General features: G+C 34.3%; 1 protein-coding gene across 2 annotated transcripts in view; it reads right to left on the bottom strand.

Annotated features, from left to right (window-relative positions):
- CDH18 (cadherin 18) overlaps positions 1-22,297 on the bottom strand; it is a 366,676-nt gene that overhangs the window by 14,820 nt on the left and 329,559 nt on the right. For both annotated transcript variants that reach the window (XM_024247646.3, XM_024247650.3), the window contains exon 9: positions 15,464-15,581. In XM_024247646.3, coding sequence (XP_024103414.1) covers positions 15,464-15,581 — 118 coding nt within the window. The remainder of the gene's footprint in view (positions 1-15,463; positions 15,582-22,297) is intronic.

The raw sequence follows: 22,297 nt of genomic DNA on the forward strand, positions 1-22,297 counted from the left end.
ATTTCTCCATCTTTCTAGCAATAAATATTCCAAAGACGTTTATAATTGGTAATAATTTTGTGGGGCTATTTCACAAAAATATTTGTCATAAAATACATTGTTAGGTAGTTGTGCATTCAACTTCTGTATTTCTACAGGCCACAGAATATAGTAGTAGAATACAAGTCACATGTTTCTGGAGATCAGATGTAGTTTTCTTGAGCTACTATTACGTGTCTCTTTTTTCGTTCAATAATTTGAAAGACCTTGCAGGGTAGACTTTAATTTTTGTGTCACTGTAGTAAACTATAATACAGTTCAATTTAAAATAAGGCATGCCTTTAAAATAGGTTTTGGGGCAAAAATAAATCCTATTTTTTAGTCCGAAATTACCTTATAGCTTAGAAAATATTAAAAAGTATGCATTTTTTGAAACTGAAATTATCAGACACCTATGTACTCTCAGTTATATCAGCAAATTTCTTTTTTGATAATGCAGGCAAAGATATATTTTATTTCAAGCATAGCCTGCCAGACCATTAAAGTAATATTTCCAAATCTATCAGAACAGCAGAAACGTTTGAAATCCTCAGATGGGGATCTCTAATTAGACCAAAAAAATTTTTGATGTGTATGAAGAGAAAGCTAGGAAATACAGCTCAACTTCCACCAGACAAATCAATAGGCATGGTTTCATATTGTTTCTGAGTTTTTTTCAGTCTTGCAGCAGAAATAGAATCTATTCATAATTTAACCATTATCAGAGTGCATGCATCAAACAATGGTGTTTTGCATTCCCGCAAAGCACCTTTTCCATAATCGGTACTTGATTAATAATGATTTGAACTACACTCAGCAGGAACTTGTCTTCTGTTACAGTTTTATTATATTGACATGGAGAAAGAAATTGAAAGCAAAATGAACTAATATATCTTGTAATACTTCAGCAGCATGATCTCTTTATGCTCTCTAACGAAGGTTTATTTCTTCGTATTCTCTGACTTCCCTTTCTTTGAATCTTATAGTGGCTTAATCTCCATTTTCGGACTCTGGATTCTGCTTGTTCATCTAAGTTTGCAAACATCCTTGTGGCCTTACTTGTCTTTCTGCCAAACTACAAATGCTGATCCAATATGTCATTATGTTCTGATTTGCACCCTGGAATGTCATCCCTTTGACCATCTGCCACACTCCTTCCTACTTGATAATCTTAAAATCCTGGATAAATACAATGTCCATTGTCTATTTCTGCTTTGGATTCACAAATAATGCTGATACAAATGATAACCATCTTAGCTGATTCCACCTAGTATATAGAAAAATTTAAAATAAATGTACTTATTTTATAATCTCTGAGGAGATTAGTAATCAATCTGTTAGTGTTTGTTCTTTTTTTTTCTTTTTCTTTTTTTTTTTTTTTGAGACTGAGTCTCTCTCTGTTGCCCAGGCTAGAGTGCAGTGGTGCAATCTCGGCTCACTGCAACCTCCACCTCCTGGGTTCAAGCGATTCTCCTGCCTCAGCCTCCAAAGTAGCTGGGACCACAGGCACCAGCCACCACACCTGGCTAATGTTTTGTATTTTTAGTAGAGACAGGGTTTCACCATATTGGCCAGGCTGGTCTCAAACTCCTGACCTTGTGATCTGCCCTTCTTGGCCTCCCAGAGTGCTGGGATTACAGGTGTGAGCCACCGCGCCTGGCCAATATTCGTTCTTTTATCAGATGCTACACAGTAGCTCTTCTAAGTTTCTTTTGTCCTTTTTCTTCTGAGCTGTTTTTCCACTCTCGGCATGAAAACATCTCTTTCTGCAAAGAAGCTGCCATCTATTACCAAGATTTAAAAAAAAAAAAAGCATTTTACGTTGTTCAATCTTTCTTTGCCATTACATCTGTATATTCAAGACTGTATTTCGGGCTTTACAAAATAAGCACAAATACACATGAAACAACTATGTGATTCTTGAAGAATATCAGGAAATGTGCTTATGAATAACACAAATTTGTTGAAGTGTTAATTTAGAAAGGAGGGAAATGAAGAAAAAGGGAACTTTTAAAATAAAGTCCAAGCCAAAATGTAAAATAATTCATAAACATATAACAATAATATAATAACAGCAGAAGTAGAGACAAGAACAGCTGTTTTTTTAAACAAAAATAGGAGTATAAACTCCAAGAGAAAACCTCTACCCATTATTTATCACAAATCTTTAATAAACAGTATTTTTTTAGTAGAGAATGAATGAGTTAAAGCAGAAAAAAACTACGTTTGGAGTCACTAGATTTATAAACACTAAATAAAAATTGTAAGCATAAATCCTTAGAGAGTTTTAACAAGTGAATGTATAATTCTATTTTTAAAATAGTTTTTCTTCACCTGCATTAATGTACATGGTGGAGCAGGTGACTCCTGTAGCACCATGTGGTTCTTAGCAAGGAAAGAATTAAAGCAGAAGAATGGAAACTACATTTTCACAAAAGGAAAGCAAGTGACATGCAATGATAAAATTAGTTATATATATATCATATATCATACATATATATCATATATATGATATATCATACATATATATCATATATATGATATATCATACATATATATCATATATATGATATATCATACATATATATCATATATATGATATATCATACATATATATCATATATATATCATATATCATACATATATATCATATATATCATATATCATACATATATATCATATATATATCATATATATCATATATCATACATATGATATATATATATATAAATCTTTTTTTTTTTTGAGATGGAGTCTTGCTCTGTCACCAGGTTGGGGTGCTGGAGTGCAGTGGTGCGATCTTGGCTTACTGCAACCTTCACCTCCCGGGTTCAAGTGATTCTCCTGCCTCAGCCTCCCAAGTAGCTGGAACTACAGGCGAGCACCACCACACCCAGCTAATTTTTGTATTTTTAGTAGAGACAGGGTTTCACGATGTTGGCCAGGATAATCTCAATCTCTGGACCTCATGATCCGCCCACCTCAGCCTCCCAAAGCGCTGGGATTACAGGCATGGGCCACTGCGCCCAGCCAAAATTAGCAATATTTTTGTTTTGTTTTTCTACTTCTATTTTTTTGCTTAGTGAATATGAGTCAGTTTTCTTTCATTCGTGAGTAGGATTAAAAAGGTGAAAGGTGATGTGGGCTGGCAAATCCATAAGGGGAAACATAATTTTATATATAGGTAAAACAACAATCAATGTTTCTATGTTTTACATATATATATAAAACAACAATTAACAGAGTTTGAAATAACCAGAGAGAGAACAAAGTGTATCTTTCTACCTAAAGCAAAAGAGCCACTAAAATGGATCACTACAGTTAATCCACAATCTTTTACCTTTTAGGGTCAAGATTGTATACATGCTCTTTAATTTCTCACTAGTCAAGCTTGAGTGTCTGCATTCAGGTAAAGGATGGTGTGATTCTCTCAAGGTGCATCTGGATAAATGTTAGTATTTGACTGATAGGAGAAAGGAGAGCCACCGCAAAATAAAATCCATGTGTTCCAACCTCGTCCCTGACCTTAGATAACTGACTCAGATATCTAATGACTTAGATAACAGTTGCAGCCACATCCATTAGAGGATATATGAGGCTTGATTTGCAACTTAGGGCGGATTATATGTGCGTTATTTTGTTTAGGAATGTGAGGAATCACTAAATGGTCTCTTGAAACCATGTGGATAAAAACAAAATTTTAAATGGTTATATTCTGTAGAGAAATTAAGCATATTACAACACCAGCTGTGAGTTCTTCGTTGAAGGACAAAAATAAACTATGGGAATGTTGACTGCTACAAATCTGGCAATGCCAAAGAAATACAAGATAAACTTTAAAAAATTCCCTTGATTTCCAATGTGTATCAAACTACATACCTGCATTTCCCTACCAATGGAGTATGAAATTTGAAAAGACTCCAAAAGACATCTTTCTAACAGTTACATAGTCAACACTGAAAATATCCCTTATTGTAACTTCTATGCAACATAAGCTTAAAGTTACATCTTCTTTCACCAACCCCAAATAGCCACAAGAAAAAAAAGTTTTCCTGTTTCCTTTTAAGTGTTTTGTTAAAAGTTATAAAGCAACTCATAAACCTTATGATCATTTTTAGAAGAACGGATGCTGCAAAAAAATAAAAAAAGTAATAAAGCCAAAGAAAACACTAAATCTTCAGAATGCCACCAACAAAGTAATAATGACACTCCAAGAAATCTTGTTTCATAGGATTAAAAAAATTAATTTCCAGTGCATTTTTTCTTGTTTTAGAAACAATGTGTTATGTTGACTCATTTATTTTTAAAGAATTCAAGTATCTATGAGAATGGAAAATACATACAAAAAAAGAGAACATAATAAAAACCGATGTGAGTAGTAGATATTCCCGATAGCAAATCATCAAAAAATAATAAGCATTTTCAAATGTAAAAGACAAATGAAATGTGATTTAGAACCCTGTAAATAGAGATAGAAATGCACACACAATTACTAATAATCTTTTGCCCTAATAAAATCTGTAAGATTTACAAATGTACCTTACAGTTAGAATTAAGCCTAAGAATTAGGTTGGCAAATCTCTTTACATCAAATAAAGCACATTCCCTCAAGAAAGAGCACGAAGATCTTGAAACAGAATGGATTTATCTTTGTAGACTAATGATGGTTTCATATTGGGGGATTAGGTTACACTTGCATATTACAAATGAATGAACATGGTTACTGTATTCCTGGAAGTCTGGCTCAAGCCTATATTCCTAAATTTAGTGATAATATGGCCATAGTTTATTCGCTATAGATGTGAAGTTAAGCAGTTAAAACTATACAATGAAATTATTTGATGTTAAAATTAAAAGTTGACATCACAATTTAAAGAGAAGTAAGAAAAAACTACATTTTAATCAGAAAACATTTCATACTTTTTTGTTGTTTTAGAAAATACAACTTTAAATGCTCTAACTTAAAAATTATCTTTGAACTCTGGTTTTTAAATTTTAAATAAAGTTATGTTATTACCAACATATTAATTAACAATAAAAATAAGGTCAATATTAAGCAAAATTATGTATTTTACAATATATATTATAAAAGAAAAACCCTTCACTTGATTATTCTGACTCAATGTTAAATATTTAATAAATTGGGAGAAATGACTTTCCAGATAAATATGGAAGATTTCTTGGAACAATTTTTTCTAGCCACCACAATTTGGTACTAAAGCGACTAAAGAATGAATGCCAGAGTATCTTATATTGGAGTACAGAATAAAGCACACTGCTTAGTCATTAGTATGTTCTCATGAGTGAATTAAAATGCCATTGAGTCTCTTCTTTGCTACATTTCCCTCTCTAGATTTTTCCAACCAAGTAATTGATGCTGCATTCTGTCATCTCTATGTTGTTTTAATCCACTACTTACTGAAAAGTAATCTCTGATTCACTCTCCCTGGTGGAACAAACTCCATCCTTAAAGTCAAACCATGTTCTACCACTTTTAACAATACAATTTGTAGTGATCTGTCTAAAGTAGCTCACATTTCACCTCCATCAACTGTAAATTACATAAGTACTTTTCATATCATCCTCATTTCCCCAACTAGACAGCAAGCCCGTTAAAAGCAGGACCTGTGTCTTTGAATTCCTTGAATCAGGACAGTTTAAATAACTGCTGTATACCCAGCAGACAGTATATAACACTGAAAAAATTAACTAGCAGAAGAAAAACAATGTTAAGAACTGTCTACAGAATTTCTCTTAAGAGGAAAGGCATTCTTTCCAAGGAACATAAGGAAGGGTGATGATAAATAATAATTTGATGTGAGGCTAGAGTGGTACATGCTGGACAGATAGCTTAAAATGTCAGCTCGAGGGAATCAGGGTGTGTGTGTGTGTGTGCACGCGTGTGTGTGTGTGTGTGTAAAGTGTTTGTCTTCATTTTGAATTAGGTCCAATAAGTGAATATATTCATATTGACAAAATGCAAAGTGCATTTAATAGGCATTTCATAAGAAATACTATATTTTCTATCAATTTATCATTGTTTTGATATGTGATTATATTCAACACTTCATTGTTTCTGATAAATGTTTAATCACATTAGTTTAGATAAAGTTTATTTTACACTTCACCTTTGAAAACTGTTCATTCTTATTTCATCTTATTTTCATTTGGCAATAATAGCTCCAACAGTTACACAGTCAATGTTGGAAAATCCCTTATTGTAACTTTTTGCCAAATGAATTTTATTATAAATAATACAGTTGTTGTTTTCTGTAACATTCAGTATTTTGAAATACCATTGCTTAATTGCCATATGAGTGTTATCTTAGAAAAGGATTCTTTTATTGTAGTTCTTTCTTTCAAATATCACTAAAAGAAGATCAACTGGCTGTTCACTTCTAATTTTACAAATGAGTATTTTGACACTATCTACTACTTTTACAATTTAAATTCACTGTGTGGAAATTTGTAACATTATTTCATCATCTGTCAAGTTAGAAGATTTTCACTCTTAAATCTATATTTTTCTTCAATCAGGATAATTTCTTTAGTTATTTCATTATTGTTTTTCCATCCATTTATTTATGTTTTAGTTATCTTCAATGTGCCTATTATGATTCATTACATTTCATGTGTGTTTTCAAATTCTTTATTGTTTCATCTCTATGTACACTGATAAAATAATAATTGCCTATATATCTCCATTTTACAAAAGAGAAAACAGAGATCCCGTGAACATAAGGATGTGGCCATAGTTTCACCTATAATTAGTAGAGAAGCCAGGTTTCAAACAGTAGCAAGCTGTTTCTAGAGTCTAACTCCAAAACATTCTATTTGCTTCCCTTTTTGAACTTTCTGCTCACCGATGCAGTTTTTAATAGTGTCCATTTGAATTGTATCATCTTATCAGATTTTTTTAATTTACAGTATTTTCATGTTAGCTCAAAAAGTCTCACTTAGATATATAATCACGTTCAATATGTCCTAATTCACAATAACTGCCTCTGTCCTTGAACTAACTTGACCCCTGCCATGTCCTCTGATCTTTCTCTAAGAAAGGTGTTTTGAGCTCTGATTCCCAGAGATTCCTCCAACATAGTAAGGGATAGTAGGTAGAATTGAGTCAGCATCTAAATATCTTCTTTTAAATTTCAAAGTCTCTCTGCCTTGGAGGTGACTTTTGGGATCCATCCATAGGTCAAGTTTATTTAGCTGTCCATGTTATCCCAGTTAAGATTTGGAAAAGAGAATGAGTTGGAAATCGATTCTTAGGCTATAATTTCTGTCACCTGATATCCCTTTTCAGATGGCTACTAAGCTGGCCTTTCATTTCCCTGCAGTCTATACACTCAAACTTTCATTAACAGTTTGTAGTGTGAGAACACAATTCTTTGGGAAGGATATGTAGCAGGCATGTAAAAGTAATAGAGGCAACAAGTGCCTGAGAAACAGGGGATATTGGTTGAAATGGTGACTAATCCTCAGAAATTTTGGAGAGAAACTTGGATTTGCTCGGTACATGAGATGGGGTTTTAACCCAATTTAATTAAATTTGAAAGAGCAAATATCTGTAGCATTCAAAGGAATATCCTGGCAGCAATCATCTTCATGATAATTAGACTATCATTGAACAGCATCCTTTCTCTAAAAGTCCATTTATGTCCCAATTACTTAATGAAACTTTTCTCAAACAAATGGTTCTTCATTTATAAAATGTAGGTCTAGGTAAAATACGCAGTTTTTGATCGACAAATTCTCCCACTAAAAACAAAGAGAGAAGCTTAAAATATCAATAAAATCTCAGCCGGGAGCTGTAGTTCACATCTGTAATGCCAGCACTTTGGGAGGCCGAGACGGGCAGATCACCTGGGGTCGGGAGATTGAGACCAGCCTGATCAACATGGAGAAACCCTGTCTCTACTAAAAATACAAAATTAGCCGAGCATGGTGGCACGTGCCTGTAATCCCAGCTACTCAGTACGCTGAGAATTGCTTGAACCCGGGAGGCTGAGGCTGCCGAAAGCGTGCCATTGCACTCCTGCCTGGGCAACAAGAGTGAAACTTGTCTCAAAAAAAAAAAAAAAAAGAAAAAAAAAGAAAGGAAGGAAGAAAAAGAAAAAAAAAAGAATATCTCCACTTATGGGCATCAGAAAACTGCTGAAGTGAGATAACTAGAGGAGTTAATATTCTAGAGAAGGCAAAACTGTGGAGATGCAAACCGTTGGTTGCAAAACAGCCTTTCTTCTACAGGTATTTACTTATATTAGGAATTAAGAAGAGGCTGGGATTCTAAGCTGGGGACAGAGAAACGAGGGGAGTTTTTGGAAGTTTCCTGCATCTGCAATTAAATTGGAAATCGAGGGACATGGCTGATTTTCCCTAAAGACATTTGTTACATTCAAAATTTAGGTTGAAAGTTAAATTGGGAGTTTAACAGAATGCTAAAACTCTAAGCTGAAAAGCCCTGGAAGACAAAGAAAAGCTTTTTGTTATATCTTGGTGTTGAACAGTGATTAAAGCTAAGGGGCACTGTGAGTGCACAAGGAGGCTCTCAGTCTAGAGCCCTAGAGGGTCGTCCTCTAGAAACAAAGACAAATCAGAGACAAACTGAAACTAAACAAAACTGCAAATCAGCTGTGACTCAGTTCAGACTCCCAGTGGATTAAAGTGAATACAATCCTCTCTAATTGCTTACCAGAGAAATGGTGAATACTCTGTTGAGAAATATACTATCATTTGATCTTCTGTTAGTGCTATAGCTTGAATGTTTTTGTCCCGTCCCAAATTCATGTGTTGGAATCTTAGTCACCGACACAATAATGTTGGGAGGCGGGGCGTAATGGGTGGTGTTTAGGTCTTGAGAGCTCCAGTCCCATGAAGGAATTAATGCAACATTAAAAAGGGCTTTCAGGCGGGACACATTGACTCACGCATGTAATTCCAGGATTTTGGGAGGCCAAGGCGGGTGGATCACTTGAGGTCAGGAGTTCAAGACCAGTCTGGCCACCATGGTGAAACCCTGTCTCCACTAAAAATACAAAAATTAGCCAGGTGTGGTGGAAAGTGCCTGTAGTCCCAGATACTCGGGAGGCTGAGGCAGGACAATCGCTTGAACCTGGGAGGCGGAGGTTTCAGCGAGCTGAGATTGCGCCACTGCATTCCAGCCTAGGCAACAGAGTGAGACTCCATCTCAAAAAAAAAAAAAAAAAAAAAAAAGGCTTTCAGGAGTGAGATTTTTTTTCTCTTCCACTGTCCTGCCACATAAAGAAAAGTGTTCCTTCTGTCCAAAGGTGTCATCTTGGAAGCAGAGACCAGGCCCTTACAGACAACAAATGATCTTGGACTTCCCAGCCTCCAGAACTGTGAGAAATAAATTTTTCTTCTGTACAAATTCTCAGTCTCAGGTGTTCCACTATAGCAGCACAAAGCATGTGACATTCAATAAAAAATTCTATATATATCAAGAAATAAGACCAAGTGTTCCAGTCCTGTATCCCCTTTCCCCTACCGCCACCACAACAACAACAACAAAAAAAGGCAAACAAACAAAAAACTGGCATTTGTTCTGGATATTAGAAAAGGCTGACAATGATTGTAAAATCATTAAGAATAAAATGCTAAAGAAAATGTTAAAAATAAAGAATTTCACTAGTGATTTACATGTCTATAAAATAATCAAATGGATATCAACCAAAGCTGTATGTGTATAGACCACATTTTCTTTGAATGGATGTATTTGTTCTCATAGGACTGTTGCTTGCTTAAGCAGTTCATTAGCTCCATGCTAGTATTTCCACCAATATATTCCCAGCACATGTCACAGTAATAAAACCTAGGTCCAAAATAAAGAAACTTTAAAAATAAACATGATGGAACATTAAAGAAGACATTTGTTCTGCAACGTTCAGGTGAATCATCAGATTCCAAATTCAAGAGGGTTAGAACATATGTCGGGAAAGATCCCATGGGAATGGGAAAGGTCTGATAAAAACATGGAACACTGTGTTACATTTAGTTACTCAGCAAAGCAGATTTAGATATTAAATAGGAGAATTTCATCAGAGTATAGATGGGCGAAGATCTTCTTGGTATGAGGAAATTAGCTACCTTATGTGATTCTAGGCATAAACACTGCTAAAGTATTCTCTGGTATGAACTTAGAATGCATGCATTAAGAAGTGATAATAAGAACATAGGTGTTTTTACAATAGTTGCTGGTAGAAGTTACTTCCATAAAGTGTCAAGAAATGCAAAGGGTGTGAGCTGAGATCCTACCTACTTACACGCTAGTCAGTTAGCCTGACACAGTGTTATAGATGCTGGAAGAAAACACAAGCCTCCTGAGTCAAAGCTCCTTTACTTACATCACAGCAAGGAGCCTAAGTTCCTCTTCAGATTTGTTTCCTTATACCTTAAGGTGAAGAGGAGTGATGTGGAGGCCCCAGGTGGTGTGCAGCACACAGTGGGTTTGTGCCTCAGCTAAGGAATCTTAAATTTAGGGAGCCTAGATCTTTGATAATAAATTGTAAGAAAACATGCCCAATCTCTGTATCAGAGAGTATCATTATCCTTATTAATACTATACATCAAATAAGTAAGTCTTTTCAACCTAAGGAAGACACTGTATCTTCCAAGGCTGATTGTTATACAAACATTGCAGAAGAGATAGTCTGGAAGAAAATAAAAAATTAATGCTTCTGCTCGCAAGACATGAAGAAATGCAAGAGTTTCATGAGAAATTATGCCCCAGCATGAATATCCTGAGGAGAAGAATTGAAGATCTGAAGAAGTCCTGGTATTATAGTTCACAAAGGGAAACTGTTCCGTAGTCTTAAGGTATTTTACAATAGTTACAATTAAAGATGATTGATACCACTGCACTTCCTTGCTCACAATCCATTATCTACATATCAGCCAAAATATTTCTTTAGGAATCATACTACATCACTCATGTTCAAAAGTTAGTTTCCATATCTTCCATTGAAATTATGATTGATTTTTTAAAGAAACAAAAACTGAGATTGACTTCTCACAGCCTAAGAAGTCAAGCTGGCTATAGACTGCCTCTCCAGACAACTCTTTAATTTCCACTTTTAATACTTATGTTAACTTTATATGGAACTTTAGCCAGTCCCTTAAGCTCACTCTGCTACTCTTCCCCATACCTCAGGGCCTTTAGGCTTGCTAAACTTCCTGCCTATAAATTTTAGCCATTCCCTCTTTTCTTGCTAAGCTTCATTCATCATTCAGTTGTCAAGTTAGATATCTCCGTCTTTAGGAACTAGTCCTAATTCCCCATTTCAGGACAGACACATCTCTTACATGCTGGTTGAGCAGTATGTTTATTCTTTGCTCCATTGCAGTGTGTGCAAGATGTCTTTGAGAACAATAGGTCCTGACCACGCCTGTGATGAGATCATCACTTGCCACAGAAACCTACAGGAATAGTATTTACTTGCACGCTGGTTGAATGAATACATGAGCTCCAATTTTGTGCCTGGAAACATGCTAAACTTGTTTTAGTGAACTCTGTCCCTCATGTAGAAATTAAAAGAAAATATTAGATTTGAAACACATTATTATGCCACATTTGTTTCAGATTTCTTTTTAAGATATAAGACATTACAGTTACAGTCTTTGCTTTCTATCTGATCCCACTTCTTTTCTACCTAACTACAGATTCTTTCCCAACTATAGATTTCAATTGTACTAAATATTTATACAATTCTATGTAGTTGTTCAATAGCTATAATTGTATATAATATATGTGCTATATATACATTTGTGTGCATACATATAATTAAAATTAAAATTTCTGAACATATATATATAGCTACATATATATCATTAAATTTCTACATCTCTCTACGTGGTTCTATATAGTTCTCTATATATGCCATAACTATAATTTTATTTTGATACGAATTTTCTAATTTTTTATACATATTTATTTTCTTTTACTGTTGCCTCATTTTGTCTAACCGATTTATCTTTTTTGTAAATATGTTATTAATTTATTTCTGTATTTTGAAGTTACAAAAGCATTTTTGTCGTAATTTATGCATTTTTCATTAGTCAGAGCAAATTCATTTTTCTGATTTCTTTCTCAATTCATTCACTATCTTAAATTTTTGTTTCTCAGGCTTACCATGAACAACAATATGCATCTCTTTCTCTCTCTCTTTTTTTGAAAAATCTGTTTCTGTGCCCTTGCTTTTTGTCATATAGCAATTTGGGAGATGTCACTAAACCAATAGCTTTCTGATCACTCATCTTGGTTTTGGGGCTATGTCTGATTTCTGTTGTTTCTCTCAATACAGACTTTCATGTGAGAAGTAGGCACAGAAAGTAATAATTTTTTTCTAGATTTATTTCTTTATATTTTGGGGCCTTGTAAATGTCAGTTAACTTACATAGGCACAGAAAATGATAAATTTTCTTCTAGTTTTTTTTTGTTTAATGTTCTGTGGGCATGTAAATGTCACTTAACTTACATAATACAAAGCCCAAGCACACAACACCCTGCAGTCCAGCATTTTCTGACTCTTATTCCGTTGTATTTTCTGGTTCTTATTCCACTGTATTTTCATTTTAATTGATCTCCAGAGTACATGAATAAATATATGTATGTAAGCATGTGTATATGCATATATGTATACAGTTTGGTAGGGCTATTTTATTTTTAATTTCATCTTTATACAGTATTATCTATAATTGCTTTGTCTGTGGAGGCAAGACCATTTGATTCTAATATATTTATATATGGTATTATTAATTCTTCCAAGGGTACTAAGTCAGTGATTGTAATCATGGAAAATGGATTTAAAAACTGAGGCTCAGGAGGTTTAGGGGTTGAATTTATGGAGGACAACCAAGACTGCTAAATCATGTTTAGCTAAATCAATAAACTTGAGTTATCAAGTACATGTTTTCAGCTATGTGTTAATATTTCCATCCAAAAGAATTGATGCTTTTTTTCTATCCAAGATAAATTATTTCTGTTATTTACAATTTCAATACTCAAAAATTATAAAAATATTCTTACAAAAATTTTAAATATCTTTACCACTATACAACCATCCACAGATTTCTCACACTCAAGCTACTATAGCTGATGTAAACTTCATTTGCATAGTTAAATGTTAAAAAATGTACACACAAATTCTTTTAAAAGCGTGTATGTATTTTTTAGGAGAAAACCTATATGTGTGTTGACACTAGTAACGTTGTCAAATCACTTAATTAAGACATTTCAAATACAACAGGTAATTAGTGGCCAGGCACGGTGGCTCACACCTGTAATCCCAGTACTTTGGGAGGCCGAGGCAGGCAGATCACCTGAGGTCAGGAATTTGAGACCAGCCTGGCCAACATGATGAAACCCTGTCTCTACTAAAAAATACAAAAAAATGGCTGGGCATGGTGGTGGGCACCTGTAATCCCAGCTGCCTGGGAGGCCAAGGAAGGATAATCACTTGGACCCAGGAGCTGGAGGTTGCAGTGAGCAGAGATCACACCATTACAATTCAGCCTGGGCAACAAGAGCGAAATTCTATCTTAATATATACAAATATATGTAATTACAATTACATATATATATATAAACATATATATATATAATTACATATATAATTACAATTACATATATAAACATATATATAATTACATATATATAATTACAATTATATATATAATTGTAATTTAATTCACAAATTCCAGCTATAATAATCTTTTATGAAGAAGTTTTCATTAAGAATGTGGGATTTGGCCAGGCGCAGTGGCTCGTTCCTGTATTCCCAGCACTTTGGGAGGCTGAGGAGGGTAGATCACCTGAGGTCAGGAGTTCGAGATCAGCCTGGCCAACATGGTGAAACCCTGTCTCTACTAAAAAAACAAAAACAAAAACAAAACAAAACAAAACAAAAAAAAACTAACCAGGCATGGTATGAGAGCAAACCTCCCTCTCAAAAAAGAAAAAAAAAAAAAGAATGTGGGATTCAATAATAGCAAACTTATTCTGTTTTTCTAAAATACATTCAGAATTATACCTATGTAGGTTAAACAGCCTGAATTGAACATCTCTTCAAATCAAAGTCAAATTTTCATTGTAATGTTATCAAATTTAAATTATTTTAAAACATAAATTTTTTACTGGAATAAAAAAATGCAACTGAAACATAAGTACATGGATCAACATATGATTCCAATCTCCTAAGGAAGCAAGTTAAATAACCTCTGCCAAATTTTACAATTCTTTGAAATATGGAAAAATATGATTTTTTCACAAGTTTCACATATTTAATCATACTAAGTATATTTGAATTATAAGACAGCCTGTTCTAATGTAAGTAAATGTACAATAGTCAGTTAAATGCAATTTGTCATACACAAACATGCACAAATATTGATTCCCATGAGCAGAGCTGACATAGGGCCACTTAAAATGTGAGAGACAATTAAGCTTTAAATGTTCATATAAATCTTACGGCTTTGTGCACATTTGGATACTTTGTTATATTTAAAGATGTTTAGGGAAAATGGGAAAAATGCTTTTGGCAGGTTGTCATTTAGTGACTTGCATTTGAAAATCTTCTCCCGGAAGTGAGGAGAAAGGGAATTCAATGTCTACTTCAAAATGTATGTGCCACTGTTTTCTGCATGTGATTCTGAGGCAAGTGTTAAGTTCCAAATAGCAGCATATTCAGATAAACATAATCAAATATATAGTTTGGAGAAAGAAAAAGTTGATCCTAATCAGAAAATTGTACATACCATATGGCTTAATGTTCCCCTAATGTATGAAGAATGACTTATATGGAACCTTGAGAAATGTACCAAAGAGGACATCTAAATAATGAAGAAACTTCCGCAGTTACTAAATTATGGGATTATTTTTAACCACACAATACAGAAGGCTAAATAAAAATGATTCAAAAATTTCCAAAATACGCTGCATACTTGTGCATATCTTTCTACCCATATTTTGGACAATGCTTATGATAACAAGAGGAAATATAATTTGTAAAGCACATCTTGATAGCCTTGCTCATACAAGATGATTGCAAGCATTGCATTTCCTTTGGTAACTGTCTCTAGGATATATTTTTCATTTTTTCCTAATTTGAACATTTTCTACCTCCAAGCAGTGGCAGCAGCTCTCATAAACAAGTTTGTCAGCTAAGATTTCTCTTAAAATTTGCCCAAGAGCATATTACATGTACATTTCTTGTTTAAAGAGATGCTTCTGAATAAATTCAATGAAAGTTATTTGTACATATGGCTCAATTTTAAATACAAGCTATTCACAGATTATAACACAGTAGCATCAAACAGACTTTGAATGCTGATTTGCAAGATGTTTGTGAGTATATAAGAATAAAGCCTATTACATATAAGGTCAAAGCAGAAACCACATAGATAAACAAATATGTGTACATATGTTCACCTTCATTGTCCTTCAGAGTGAAGTTTGGATTTACAGGCAGGCGTTCATCAAGAAAGAAGTTAAACCTTGGTCCATTGGCAAAATCATCTTTATCAGTGGCACTGATGGTGTGAATAATCTAAAGAAAAGACAAACACTAAATCGTAAATTCAATTTTGCTTGTTCTCTTGATTTTAATTACATTGTATTATTTCTGTTTAAAAATATTTTTAAAAGATCTTTTCTTCCTACTTGAGTTATTTTTTCAAATTCAGGTTATTAAACGATCAATTAAATTGCTATACCCTACATTAGATTTTAGGAAAAACATGGTATATAATTTTTAAAGATTCATGACACTTTATTTTCTAGCATTGCAAACACATTGATTTTTTTTTTCTTAATCAGCCATGGTACTGTGGGGTCAATTAGATGCAATGTTTTCAGATGAATACCTGTTGGAGGAGACATAAAGTATTGTTTGCACAAATATAAATATCCCAGTGTTGATTCAGAATAGCTTATCACTGTATGTTGGTCTAAGTAGTAAATGCAAGAACAGTGGAGTCTTGGTTTTATTATTTTTTTCAAGAGGGCTTCAAGATCATAATCTTGATCTTGTTACAGACGAGGAGCCTGAATCCTGGAAGGATGTATGTTAGAGACGAGGAGCCTGTTACAGACGAGGAGCCTGAATCCTGGAAGGATGGTGATGTGCTCCAAATCTCTAAAATAATGGCAGAGGCTAAACAAGACCCTCAGTGATTTATGAATAACTTCTCCTCTCTAGTGCTCAGGAGAAAGCAATTCTTTAGAATCTGGACTTAATGTACACTAAAAAGCAGAGTAAGTTAGAATTTATGGTGGCCCAAGAGAAGAACATGCACTTCAATAAGTATGGCCAGTCTGCTCTTAAAAAATAAATATCAAAATAAACAGACAAAAGGATATTTTCCTCTTTTGAAAATTATTATCATAATGCTTAGGTGTCTTCATTCAACCCTTTCCTTAGAAAAACGAGAAACAAAGAGAGAGAAGATAGAGCTGTGAAAATAGTATTTCCTGCTTCTAAAATACATTGTATCCATTTTAGAAAATAATATCATTTCTTAGAACATTATACTTAATTTCAACTAGTTCAATATTTTACAAAGAAGGTAATTCACCAAAGGATATCACAGTTAAAACTAAATTTCTCTCCGTGTTCTGAGCCCATTAGTTTGTCAGAAAGATGAGGAGGAAAATAAAAGTACTGAGAAGTGGGGGTGAGTGAGAATAACACCAGAAAAGCGTGTGTTTTCTTTGTTTTTTTTGTTTTGTTTTGTTTTGTTTTGTTTTAAAGCATGTATTTTCATGAAGTGACAGTGAAGAAAGTACTTCAGGATATAGAAGAGATCAACTTCCTCATTATGTTTACTGGGCTCACTCTTTCACCTCCTTTCCATCACTGCTCAAAAGATACAAGTTTAGCAAGATCCTATGTGCCCCTAACCCCTGCCTCCCACTCCAAATAAGTCTCTATACTTCTTGATTTCCCACCATATTTATTTATAAGCTGAAAATCTTATTTTTTTTTAATTTGAAGTACAACTAGTCTCTGGATAGATTGTTTTTCCCCTTGTTTTCACTTACAGTAGGGGAATATATTGATGGATAATGAGATATATTGTGACAATTCCAGTGCTGCCTCATCTGAGGAACATACATACATTGGCTAGACATTAGTTACTTAATGTAAAATTGAAATTAAATGTCAATATTTTAAGTTTTTTTAAGGGTTAAATAAATATTTAAGCAGGCATCACATACTCCCTCACTTCCTCCAACACATACAAATATATAATGTTACCTCTTTTTTTTCCCCTTCTGTATAAAACAAATGTTCTCTCACCTTGCTCTTGAATTTTAGTGATTCTCCAGTGTGTGACCCTATTTTCTCCATCATGCTTCATAACATAGTGATACATTTGCAAGTTTACTTTTTATCCAAGAATCGAATTTTGGAGTAGATTGGTGAAGAACATTTCATTTGAGTTAACTGAGCTAGTTTATGATTTCTGTTATCACTGCTGTGGGAGTATTATTTTCTTTACTGTTCATTTTAGTTAGTATACAAATTATTTAAATTCTTTCTTAATACTTTTACAAATATAAGCTTATTATATCTGTTAAACTCTGATGTAATTCCTATTCTATTGTGTTTGTAAGGCATCTTTTTCACTTTTATACAGACAATTTCAAACGCGAATTAAACAGGAAGCTCACATATGACAATTGTGTTTTTTTTAAAGAAATTCCTAGTCTCTACATAAAAATGAGGATTTGATTATCATGTTTTGTTTAACAATGTCCCAATCATCTTGAACTCTTATAGAATTGTTGATAATGTATCGAAGCTTATATTTTTATTAATCATATTTCTGAAAAAAAATGCTTCCAAAAACTAGAATGTCAGTCTGACTTTGTCCAAAATTCTGTAATATTTGCTTGGTCTGGCCTTGTATTGGCATATTCAATTTTTCTGTTTTACAAATCACCTTGTCTCTTTCATCAGGTAATAGAATTTGCATTCATTGTTACCTTAGACTTTGTTTAGAAAATATACCTGAGAAGTTAACATGTTTATGGTTTTTAGAAGTTATAAACTTCTGGCAGATATCTAGATAATTGCCAGGTTTCTATCACCAATATTTTCTATCCCTTTGTCAGAATTGTGATTTATATCCACTGTGTTACCTTGCTATCTCTTTGTCCAATTGCTTTAGTAATGTAAAATCCCTAACAATATCTTTTTTGATTCCTGTGTCTTCTAATTGAACCCAAATGTTATTTATCATATATACATGATGTAATTAGTGCAGAGAATGGTTATTCATTTTGAAAGATATCAAATAAATGATATTACAAATTTAGTCTACATTACAAAAGCAAAGGGTGAAAAAAATAGACAGTTGCTATTTATAAATAATTACTGGGGAGTATTTTTGATATCTACAAATAAATGTATCCACTTTTAAAAATATACTTTCAATTGTCTGTTAATAATAGAGTACTTAATTAGGGAAAAGTCAGTATCACAAATATATAAAATTTGTCTAATCTAATACCATAATGTTAGTTTTGGCAAATGAACTTGCTTGGCTTGAGCATTTTACAAAGAAAGTTCTTTCTTTCTTTTTTTTTTTTTTTTTTTTTTTGTGGCAGAGACTCACTCTGTAACCCAGGCTGGAGTGCCAGAGGCACCATCTCTCCATCTCAGCTCACTGTAACCTTCACCTCCTGGGTTCAAGTGATTCTCGTGTCTCAGCCACCGAGTAGCTGGGATTACAGGTGTAAGCCACCATGCCTAATTTTTGTATTTTTGGTAGAAATGGGTTTTTGCCATGTTGGCCAGACTGGTCTAGAACCCCTGGCCTCAAGTGATCTGCCTGCCTCGGCCTCCCAAAATACTGGGATTACAGGTGTGAGACACTGTGCCTGGCCAAGAATGTTCTTAACTCAGAAATAGAAAACCAAATACCGCATGTTCTCACTTATAAATGGAAGCTAAACAATGGGGACAAATGAACATGAAGATGAAAATAATAGACAACAGGGACTCCAAAAGGGCAGAGAGTGGGAAGGGGCGAGGGTTGAAAAATAACCCGTTGGGCACAATATTCACTAATTGAGTAATGCATACACTAGAGGCTCAGTCCCCACCAGCATACAACATACCCATGTCAAAAAACGCCCATGTAACCTCTCAATCTAAAAGAATTTTTTTAAAAATACATAGTGTCCTGTTTAATCAATGCATCTGCTTCATAATATAATCTTTAATAGTATCTGCATCCATTTATTTGATAACATCAACTTTTGCTATTTAAATAAGCTTGATTTTTGACAGTAAAGAATCTCTATTGGCCTAGTTAATTTTTTCATGGAAAGTTATATGGTTAATAATTGTATGTGGTGGAAGCATAGAATGTTATGCAATAAAATTTCTTTTATGTGCTATTTTTGTACATTTATTTCTAATGAAAGAAAGAATACAGATGAAGTTTAATATGCATAAAATAGAATAGACTCTTTATTTTTTCAATGTTTCCACTTTTGGCATATCTAAATTTTTCTTAATTCATTCTACTTTGGGGACTGTCTTCAAATTTCATGCATGCATGCCTTTCTTTTTGATATTTTCCTCAGGCAATATACTAAAATATTTTTTTTTCAGAACAGGAAAATACACTAACTTAGAGAACTATATTGTTGCAGTTTACATTAGTATCACGATTTACCTGAACTCTGCTGTTATATGGGGCTTAAACTTTCATAAAAAGCCAATCTCCTTGCCATAGCTACACGCTGATACGTTTGGATGTGCAGCATTCATAATAGAAATATCCGTAATTCGAAAAGCAATTGTCATTGAAAGAGGAACTGTCACACAGCCTGGCAATACAAACACACTTCAGAAAACTGATTTCACCACTTGTTGTTTAAATAGAGTTTCTTATTCCAACTCTGCATCAGAATGCATCAGATTTCTTCAAAAGGGTTTTCAATATATGGTTAAAGGAGTCAAACACTATGAAACTAAAGAATACAGATTCAGGCCATTTCACTCTGTAATGGGTTAATCTCACAAGCAGAGCACATACACTGGTAATGATTTGTCTAAATGTGGGTGCCACAAGCTACACTTACAAACAATCTTTTCTCCCATCAATTAAAGCTTAAAGTTATTTTGGTGGAAGAGGCAAAAACAAATACACAAGCAACAGCATAATAAGTTCAATTATCTTATAATCACACCTAAAATTATTCAATGTTAAAGGCAACAATTGTAGCTAAATGTATAGTGTTTTAAAGTGCAAAAAGGAGTAACCACATAATCAACTTACAAAACTTAATCAAAATATTAGAAGTGTAGTAATGTCAAATGCTAAGTGTAGTAATTACCTTTTTGATATGGTTAGGTTTTGTGTCCCCACTAAAATCATGTTGAATTATAATCCCCATAATCCCCACATTATAATCCCACATAACCCCCCACCTGGAGAGACGAGGTAGAGGTAATTGGATCATGAGGGTAGCTTTCCCCTATGCTGTTTTCCTGATAGTGAGGTCTCAGGAGATCTGATTTTTTTTTTTTTAAACTGAGTTTTGCTCTTGCTGCCTAGGCTGGAGTGCAGTGGTGCAATCTCAGCTCACTACAACCTACGCCTCCTGGGTTCAAGGGATTGTCCTACCCCAGCCTCCCGAGTAGCTGGGATTACAAGCACCCTCTACCATGCCTAGCTAATTTTTTGTATTTTTAAAGAAATGGGGTTTCGCCATGTTGGGCAGGCTAGTCTTGAACTCCTGACCTCAGGTGATCTGCCTGCCTTAGCCTCCCAAAGTACTGGTATTACAGGCATGAGCCAATGCACCCAGCCGATCTGATGGTTTTATAAGCAGCTTATCCCCCATCTCTCAGCACTTCTCTTTCACGCAGGCTTCTGAAGAAGGTGCCTTGCTTCTCCTTGGCTTTCCCCCATGATTGTAAGTTTCCTGAGGCCTCCCTAGCCATGCTGAACTGTGAGTCAATTAAACTTCTTTCCTTTATACATTACCGTGTCTCAAGAAGTTCTTTACAGCAGTACAAAAACAGACTAATACAGTAAATTGGTACCACGGAAAGTGGGACACTGATATAAAGATAACAAAAAATGTGAAATTGACTTTGGAACTGGGTAAGAGGCAGAGGTTGGAACAGTTTGGAGGGCTTAGAAGACAGGAAGATGTGGGAAGGTTTGGAACTTTCTAGAGACTCGTTGAATGGCTTTGACCAAAATGCAGATAGTGATATCTAAAATGAAGTCCAGGCTGAGGACGGAGATGAGGAAGCTGTTGCAAACCGGAATAAAAGTGACTCTTGCTATGCTTTAGCAAAGAGACTGGTGGCATTTTACCCTTGCTCTAGGGATCTGTGAAACTTTGAACTTGAGAGAGATGATTTAGGGTATCTAGTGGAAGAAATTTTTAATAGCAAAGTGTTCAAGATATAACCTGGGTGTTCTTAAAATCATTCAGTTTTATGCATTTCAAAGGGATGGTTTGAATTTGGAACTTATGTTTTAAAGGGAAGCAGAGCATAAAAGTTTGGAAAATTTGAAGCCTGACAATGAAATAAAAAAGACAAACCCATTTTCTGAGGAGAAATTCAAGCTGGCTGCAGAAAGTTGCGTAAGTATCAAGGAGCCAAATGTTAATCACCAAGACAATGGAGAAAATGTCTCCAGGGCATGTCAGGGGTGTTCTCGGCAGCCCCTCCCATCACCAACCTAGAGGCCTAGGAGGAAAAACTGTTTTTGTGGGCCAGCCCAGGACCCTGCTGCTTTGTGCAGGCTTGGTGCCCTGCATCCAAGCCATAGCTAAAAGGGGCCAATACACAGCTCAGGCCATTGCTTCAGAGAAAATAAGTATCAATTGAGCCAAGAGCAAGGGCTGGGTGTTATTGGCCCAGATTTGCAGCAGACTACATAGGTAGCATGGGACTAGCAACCATTGTTGTGCCACATTATGAGAATATACTTTAACCTTAAAGCTTTGAAATGATCTTGAAATTTAAAAATACAATCTACATGCTTATTAAATGAATTTTTAAAATTATAATTAGTCAGAAAACAATGTCTGATGCAAACATAAGCCCATGTTTAGTTCTTTAAATCATATTTCAAATGATATTTTTAATTTACCAATTTTTAGATCTCTGAGTAATCTAAAAATCATGGAAATAAAGATCCATTGAGGCAAAGGACCTAAGTTTTAAGAGTTGCCCTCTAGAGAGACAGTACTTGAGTGCTAACAAGGGTAACATTTACTCTTAGG

The sequence above is a fragment of the Pongo abelii genome, chromosome 4, assembly GCF_028885655.2.
Source record: "Pongo abelii isolate AG06213 chromosome 4, NHGRI_mPonAbe1-v2.0_pri, whole genome shotgun sequence".
NCBI lineage: Eukaryota > Metazoa > Chordata > Mammalia > Primates > Hominidae > Pongo > Pongo abelii.